General features: G+C 40.3%; 1 protein-coding gene across 1 annotated transcript; it reads right to left on the bottom strand.

Moving 5' to 3' along the window:
- Positions 1-1315: 1315 nt before the first annotated feature.
- Positions 1316-5003, bottom strand: txn2 (thioredoxin 2). The gene is made up of 4 exons (XM_072443511.1): positions 4883-5003; positions 3274-3551; positions 1544-1667; positions 1316-1468 (listed from the first exon to the last, which is right to left on the bottom strand). The coding sequence occupies exons 2-4, from the start codon at positions 3549-3551 to the stop codon at positions 1352-1354; spliced, it is 519 nt and encodes a 172-aa protein (XP_072299612.1). The 5' UTR covers positions 4883-5003; the 3' UTR covers positions 1316-1351.
- Between the last annotated feature and the right edge of the window lie 4355 nt (positions 5004-9358).

Here is a 9358-nt window from a genome sequence, read left to right on the forward strand (position 1 = left end):
TGCTCCTTTGAACAGAAACACAGGTAAAAAGTGCATGTATTTGTTGAGAATTCAGTGCTTACAGGATTGCAGGGCCAAAGTCTATATAGAATGGAGGCCTCAAACTTTTGAGAGAGTGAACAGAGCAGAAGAGTTGAATAAAGCACGTGTGATTGATTCTGTATCTCTTTTTTTGTTTTGTTTAATTGACATACTACTATAAAGTATTAAAGCAACACCTTGATTGCATGAAATAGATGATCTCAGGATAAAGCTCCAGGCACTAAGAGGTATCGTTAGGTCCTTGAAGATCATAAAGGACCGTTAATGGTAATGAGGGAAAAGCATGGCCGTTTAACTACCTCTGAGGAATGAGTGGGTGGCAATGTGTGTCGAGAACAAAGTCAGAAGGTAAATACATATTCCTTCCTGCCTGCCGTCACATCTAAGGTCAACCCTGGATTTGTACAAGAACAAAACAGACAACATAATATTCCTCCACGCTTTATTTCTCCACTTGGTCCTGTTTTTGAACACAGGTCCGTTATGTATATAAACTGAATTTAACTTTTTATGCTTATTTTTTTGTTTTACAGGCAAGACATGCTCACACATTTACACAGACAGAACAAAGTCACACGCACTCTCACATTAGTAGGCATAATTGGTGTAATAAGAACGTCAACGAATGGCTCTATGAAGGAAAAACGCCGCCACCCTGTGTATAAAACAGGTACTACACTGTCATTCAATAGTCATCTTTCCACTTTTCTAAAACTATACATCCCTCATGATACAGAAGTTGCCGTAGTTCACATTTACAGCTCTTTCAGCAGCTCTCAATGTGGAATAGAAAAATAAAGCATGTAAATCTGATGATGATGAACCACACAGTAAAGCATTTAGGCACACACCCGTCACTGAAGAGAAAATCTAAAATGGGAGAATGTGTTGACAAGTGTCCGTTAATTGCAGCATCGATCTGTTGCTTGTCCTACAACAGGCTAGAAATGGCAGAATAAACGAAGAACTATAACAGAACTTGTTGTAGTAGTAAAAATGTGCATATTTTGAAGTACTAAGATTTGTGCATCGTAAACCTGTGTCCGAAATACCAGTATACAAAGTAATACAGAGCTCTAAATAGTCAGTTTAGTGGTTATTATATGGATTTGTCGAGTTGAGACTTAAATACGAAAACTAAATTAAAATAAACACATTAAAATATTTAAATGGGATTGTGTCAGAGATCCTAAACCGCTAAAATTCAGATACACAAATCTTAATACAAATATAGGCACACATATCTTAATTAAGTGGGCAAACATATGAACACTTTGCTGCAATAATAGCCCAACGGGAGGCTGCTGGTTTATTGTCCAATGACCTTGCTGACAAATGAGTCTAGTTGGTCGTCATCTTTGATCCCTACAAATTGGTCGATCACGTCACCGCCTCGGATTGCAATTACCGTCGGGACAGCAGAAACCTGTGCAGAGATGAAATAATTTAAATGGTACAACTAACATTAAAGAATTGACCGATCATATGGAATTACACTTACGCCATATTCAATTGCTAGATCTGTGTGGTCATCTATGTCAACTTTAGCCATGGCGACTCTTCCTTTGTGTTTCGCAATGGCCTTCTCCAACCTTGGACCAAGGATTTTACAAGGACCACACCACCTAAATAAGCAAAACGTTGCTTTGTAAGTATTAAATATGATTGCTTACAGAAGTAAAATGATGTTTCATATAGCCTGGCAGCCAGCCTGGTGTCCGTATATTCTTTAAACATGGGGTATCGTCTGGTCACCACCCTCTCCCTCGCATCTCAGGCCAAACTTGTTTATTTCGGTGACAGATGGGGCACGCTCATTGGTCATCGAACATTTAGAACAAAAGCAAACTCATCTGTGTTATTTTCTTTTTGACGTTATGTTTGTTTGGTATAGACCAGGCATGTCCAAACTAGGGCCCGGGGGCCAAATGCGGCCCTCAGACCAATTTTTTATGGCCCTCCAGCTTCCTGCTATGTCGGCCCAAACAACAAAAACTAGTACTTTTCACTGTGAAATTGGGAAAATTCAGGCATATTGATATTTTATACCAACCTAATATTAATGGTCTAGTGCTAATTAAAGGTGTGGAGGCTCATTGCAATTACATCAAATGCAAAATTTTGAATAATTAACTTTGTCATTCAACAAATTTGACATTGTCAAGTTGTTTATGGCCCTCTGCCCCGTTTAATTTTATAAATGCGGCCCTTGGTGAAAAAAGTTTGGACACCCCTGGTATAGACGGACATATACTCTAATCCATATCCCTGGACTCAAGCCGGTAACTCCCAATGATCTCCCAGATATCTTTCAATGGAGATAGAGTTTCAGCCAGTTTAATTTCCCTGGGATCCAAAACACACATTTCTCTAATACTTTACAAAGAGTAAGTCTGGTCACCCTTAAGCCAAACTCAAAACAGAGCCGCGCAATCAGATTTGTTTATTTCTGTGACTCATGTGAAATTTAGGAGATTAACAGTTATTTTGTTTTGCTCATAGATTCTACAGAAACCTGCAATGTTGTTTCTGTCCCTGTGATACTTTATTATTTTTTTCTTTGTAAGCTGCCATGTTTGTTTTGATATGAATGGACCGTGCATGTCCCCGATTGGCTCATGCATATCTGAACTCAGAGGGGTTAACACTGCACTACATTTCCGATGTACCCTCGCGGAATGAAGGGATCAGAGGAAGTGACGAGGAGCGCGGTGCGATCCAGATAACCGGAGCGTAGCAGAGTTGAACTGAAGCCAACGTGATGTAAATTTAGAGCTATATCGCCGAGGCAACAGCCACTCAGTGAACACACGTGCAAGGGATTGGTCGAGACACTAAACACGCTCCTAATCCACCCCTCCCTTTGAACTTCTTATAGAGAGCTGGCGACAATATGAGAGCAAACAAGGCTCAGGACGGCAGGTCTGTCGCTCTTGATGCGAGTGCGGTGACCAACTGGTGACCAGACTGATCTGCATAAAATATACAGAGCGATATAGGTCTGGACTTTTCAGGCACAACTTTAATGCCATACTTTTGGGCAACGCAATAACTATAATAATTACATAGTGTGCCTTTAACAAAATCACAATATGTAACCAAAGTCCTTGAACCAACCCTCATTAACATTGGCCAGAGAAACGTCCCTCATGTAATCCATTTTATACCATTACAGTGGTTCATAAGCACCAACGGCTCCCATCCTCGGTTTGCCTTCTACGCTATACTCACTGTGCATGAAAGTCGACTAAAACGGGTAGTTCACTGTTGATGACCCTCTCCGTGAAGTCATCATGGTCCTGGACATTGAAGGACACTAGTCTGTGGAAGGCGAGTGGTAGGGAGCGAGGTAGGGTGCGAGAAGGTGTCAAGAAGGGGCCACGGTTTAAAGAGGGCTGAAGTGAAGTGGAGAAAGATGACGAAGCAACAGCGGCTGTGCGGGCTGAATTCTGAGGGAATACTTTTGGAGCTCCGGTCCAAATTCTGCGAAAGAGTAGTCTCTGAGCCATCTGTGAAGAGAGATATTTAAGTAAGGTCAACTAGAGATATTTATGACATTTCTAGATACATTTTCCTTTAAAAAAAAAAAAAAAAAAGTCTCAACAAGCCTTTGGTACGAATCCTTATGGTCATATTTCAAAGAATTGAACTAGAAAAGTGCTAAAAACGATTTATTGTGACGACTATAAAGATTGTTAATTGATAAGATTGATATTTATTGTATCTTCCTCTTCTTCTTTGGTGTTTTATGGCAGTTGATATCCAAATGTTACATTACCACCACCTAAAACTACAGTAGTAGTACTACTTCAGATGTTATTCTTTAGACTTTATTCCTCAGGCTCTATTCTCTAGGCTCTCAAAGGTGCTCATCTCAAAGGTGCTCATCTCAAAGGTGCTCATCTCAAAGGTGCTCATCTCAAAGGTGCTGTTGCTTTATTACTCGTAGCATATGCAGTGTTTTCATCATTCAATGATCATGGCGACTGTACAGGATATGGCTATGCATCACGCAGTCACTGCAATGGCTTCTTGTCATTGCCCGATTTCAAGTTGCTACTAAATATTACATTCAAAAAGAAAATTGAAAGTACTCATTCTAAAATCATAGAAAGTTGTGACATAAGGGCTAACACATTGAAACTATTTTCGGAAGGGCCTGGCAGCTCCACAAGTGTGCATGTCACTTATGTAAGTGCATCGTGTTTACGGGTGTTCTCCACAGGCAGGAGGGGGCTTCATGCAGGACTGTGAACTTTAGAGTCAACAAGACTAAACTAGCCGACACAGATGTACTTTAGAAGAGCTAGAACCAACATTTGTCTCTGGACATAACATGCAGAGTTGAGGCGTTACTTGTAGAGTAATAATAAAACGCCCAATACAAATCTTGATTAAACCGGTTGACAGGTCGCAGTGGGTGAATATTATGACTAATTAAGTAGACATTTTAAGTGGCCTCCTCCCACATAAGATTATTCAACCATTCAGACCGCAAAGAGTTAGTTCAGGTCAACTTAATGCGCAGACGGTCATGTTGCTTTGCGGGTAAAGCGCAGTTTATTGGGCCGAACATGACCATAAAACGCATCGCATAATAGATTACGTTACTGGACAAATACACGGCCCTATCACAATTTACAGTCTCCTTTCCTTCATCAACTTGCGTTACTGTGACTTTGCCCTCTGCTGCGTCCTCCTCATCACGCGGACAAACAGCTCCTCCCGCGGGCGAACAAACGCGTCATTTACCGAGACACTCCCGGCCGCAGCGGAGCGAGTACAGACCAAATATGTCTCCGTAATAAAAGCGGTAGGATGAAGATTAGAGAGGGTTTACCTTGATGTTAAATTACGGCTGCTCTTGGCCTCGCGGACGACAAGCACTTCCGCTTTCGAGGCGCATTCAGGGACAGGTTTTCACTGCAGCGCTTCACGAGCAGCGCCATCTGCGGGGGAAAGGTGGAAGTGCAGCCTGCAGTTTATTAAAGCCAAATGTTTGCTCCATAAGTAATAAGTAAGATAGTTTGTCCACTTGCAATAATGTCACTGAAGTCAAATGTACTACACAACAATCCTACCTACCAGTGATGGGAAGTAGCACAAATGCAAAAGTAAAAGTACCTACCTACTACAATAAAAAGTTTCTATTTTTAGTTTATTTTACAATGGATACTTACTTTTATTTCACTAATCTGAGAGCAGGTATCTGTACTTTCTACTTCACTACAGAAAGGACTGAAAAGTACTTTCTGCATGGTCTGAAGGATGTTTAATATAAGATAATCCTTTATTATCCACACATGGGGAAATTTCATTGTTGCAACGCAGGTAGATACAGAGGAAAAGAACAGATAACTTATATGAAGTTTGAAAAACACTCTTAATAGAAGATCTCTTATAAACAAAAACTCCTATAGACAAAACCTCACATTTCCCAACAAGGGATGGAGGGGGAAAATAATAAAGATAAAAATAAATAAATAAATAATGTACTTAAAAATGAATAAATAAATAATATACTTTCATAGTGAAAACATAAAGGTATTAAAGTCCAGGCGTTAAGCAAACAAAATATACATCTATAAATGTTTAGAAAAATATGTGTAAAATATAATTATAATTTTTTACTCTAAAATAAACGTATTCTTCAATAGTTTTATGTTATACTTAAACTTGTTAACTTGAGTAGTTTAGTAATGTCTTGCTCCTGTAAGCCTACTTGACAAAATGTAGTACTTTTTCCAACACCTTGATTTTAAATGATGTCGGTTGTTTGAGCATAAGGCCTGATTTATTATTAAACTTTTCTATGAAATGTACAGATAAAACAATAATTAATGCACATATTCTTGTACGTCCAATGCATTGAGCACACAAAACAGAAAAACCTGTTGAGGTGTTAATAAGGTGTTAAGTTAGGTTCAAGAAACTCAAATATTTTGTCACAAGATTTACAGTGGGAAGAGTAACTGAAAACTGTCACTCAAAACTAAATATTGCTCAATATAAAGAATAAAACAAGCAGTGTGAGTTACTCAGTGTGAAAGATGGCTAACCAAGTAATTTATTTTTGATACACTTAATGACAAGATCCATTGGTGATTGGTTCTATGCCTGTGACTGACCTCACCTTCAGTACCTCACCAATTCCACAATTGTCCATATCTAAATTTAAATTTAAATATATCATATCATATCATATACATTAGATTTCCTTCTCAGATTTCTTTCCATGTATCTTGGTTTGGATTATGCTGAGTAAAGTGTCAAGCTTTTCTATATCACTCTATTTTATCTTTACACCATTAGTTCGCAAGAGGGCGTTGTGCTGTGACCAGCACAGGTAAGGGGTGTGGTGTTTATTAGCCTGTGGCCGTTGCAGTCTAACAGAGCCCTTCTCTGTGAGCCCAGCACCAGAACACTCTGGCCTCAGTGCAGTTACCGCTCGCCTAGCTACACCTCCAGAGTATGTTTACTCTAAGACGCAGCCAAAACTGTTTGTCAGTGAGCTTCTCTTTTCAAGCCTCCTCAGCCCCCAGCCCACTCTCCCCCAGATAAACATGGCACCGGAAATTGCAAGGATACTTGGGATATTTGAGGGCTCCTGGTGGAAAGGAGGCGAGGGCTAGAACAAGGAGTGTTCTGTAGGATTTGGAGGTGAGGGGAGGGCAGACATAGGGGAAGCAGGCTGGGGCCTGGGGCGGGCGTGACCTTGCCTTAGGTGGTGGTGCAGCGAGCAGCATCACTGTGTCCAGTGATGGACAGGTACAGCAGGTGACCCAGTACCCTTTGAGCCCGTGAGGAGCCCTGTGGCTGTGTGCATGTGAAGCCTGTGGAGCAAAGGTCTTGAGGAAGTACTACAGAGTGACGCAAAGTAAAGTCTGTCTTTTCCTTATAACTACCATCACAGACTTGTCAAATTCTTTTTCAGGGTTTAGCATTCCTTACAGCCTTGTTGTTACTGTTAAACCCGAGTTTGGTTTACAAGAGCCTTGTGCGAATGTTTCTTCTCAGATAGCAAATATCTGATCTAGATCTGTGGATCTAGTCTGAAAACTAAGATATTTATCTAATCTGAGCTGCATAAGCCCTGCCCACCGGGCGGAACCTCGTGATAGTAGCCTGTCCTGTTCATCTATTCTTTTGCACTTTTTAAAGTTTCCCCTGAAGCTAATATTCTTTGTTACCATGACAGCCCTGTCATGGGCCATAGAAACCCTACTGTTTGTTGGCGTCTGACTGCCCTGAGCTGATTCTGCCCCATGGCTTCAAAATGCTGTTGTATACATCCGGTAAATTGAACCTTAAACCTCACAAAATTTTTCTATGCCTTTGTTTTTTGTTGTTCTTGTCGTTCTTGTCCTTCTTATCGTTCTTGTCGTTCTTGTCGTTCTTGTCGTTCTTGTCGTGTTTTACCTGATGCATGTTCAGGGGCCTTTTATTCCCACAGGCCTCGTCACTATGCACACGGCACCTTTGAGAATCAGCAGCTATTGAATTGATGGGCTGAGGTTTCAAAACAGCGGCATACATGAATGTAGGTATGATAATGCCATCTTTGAATTGTGTCCCTAAGGTGTTTTTATAATAACAGTGAGCTGGAGGTAAACAGGATAGAGACTTTTGAGTAGAATGCACTCAGACCATGATTATAGTGGATTATTTTTTATTTTACCATGAAACTGTATCCTGGTGGCTCTGTTCCCACGCCTGTCATCTTGTTTTATATGTCTGATCTTAGCGCTGCTCTGTAATTGACATGTTTTGGCTGTCTCTTACACATCAAGATGATTACAGCAGATACATAGATTGCATAAGTGTTAAACTAGAACATAAATTAAAGCCTTTCATTATAACGTTAAAGGCATAAACATAAAGATGCAAATGAAGATGAATGAGCAGGCTGGTGTTACTGAAATATGTGGATTTGGGCAGGAATCAAAACATCACATCTCACCCCAATGTTTGTTTGGGCCAAATGTGCACATTCACTGAATATGCTTATGCAAAAGAAATTAAAGACACAGTATGTAAGGTGTTTTAACAAAATCAAAAATGCACAGCACAATGGTGGTGGTATTTCACATGTGAAATATTGTTCAAAAATAATTAAAAGTCCTGTATTAGAATTGTTATGGGATTTCCATATCAACCTATACGTTGGATATTTAAGGCCAATATATCGACCCACTAATTTTGGTCCATCTTATGTAGGAGGACGAATGATGAAAGCACATATGAAGCAGGCCTTGAGTTTCTCTACACGAGTGAGCATGATCTGAAGCGGCTGTGCAGTGTTGACAGTGGCCGATAGCATGTGTACAGTCTCACGTGTGTGCACAACCCCTCCAAACCCCCCTCGCCTCCTGATATAGCCACGTAGAGCCAGTGTGTTTGAGAAACCAATAGTGGAGTTCCTGTTCTTAGTTTAAAAATAGCTTTGGGCCTGAATTCCTTGCTCCCTGCTCTCATTCTTTTTACTTTGTTGACCTCTGCCTTTTTTTTTGAACTGCACTTTTATGTCTGACTCACTGTCGAATAAATTCCTTTCATTCTGTCAGTCGTCATTTTTCTATTAACACATTCACCTAGCATGCGGATGGTTTAGGAATGATGTGATTTTTTTGTTCATGTCCCATCAAAAAGTCATATATATTTAAACACAATTCCAACAATAACTGATTTCGATAACAATTTTACAGCCAGTAAGCTTCATTCTTGTAATAAAACTGTTTTTTCATCCAGTTAAACACAGAAGCACTTGGCGAATCCGACCAAAGGACAAAAAATGACCACGGGCGTTGAAAGAAGGATCTTCTGGGTAGTGTTGGGACAGGTGTGGCCAGCATGATGTTTACTAAACCCACTCTCTGCACCTGCCTCTTCCTCACAACTCGCTCTTTTATTCCATTAGTGCTAATATTTCTCCTTACCTCACTTCACTCCCTTCCCTTCATTTAGCGCCTTTGAAGTTCAGCAGCTTTTGCTCAGCTTTTCCTGCCATACGACCGCTCGCCGTGACATTTTAATAACAGGGAGGTTTCCAGACGTTTGTCACTTGAACCATTACGAGGTGCTGTTCAGTTCAGAAAGCATAGGTCAGAGACAGAGCTCAGGGCAGCGGCTTATTGCACCTTGTCATTCCCATAACATTTACTATTGATGAATCATGATGGATATGGAGATAATTTTTTGTTTTCCATTTAATGTGGTGCAAAATTTAGGATAAGAATAAGAATGGGCAGTTTATTGATGAGTATTGATAAGATTGATAACAAATAGGAGTGGGAGAGTGCATATTGTACTATGGTAG

This window comes from Eucyclogobius newberryi, unplaced genomic scaffold, assembly GCF_026437365.1.
Source record: "Eucyclogobius newberryi isolate DKJ021-1_F unplaced genomic scaffold, fEucNew1.0.hap1 SCAF_13, whole genome shotgun sequence".
NCBI lineage: Eukaryota > Metazoa > Chordata > Actinopteri > Gobiiformes > Gobiidae > Eucyclogobius > Eucyclogobius newberryi.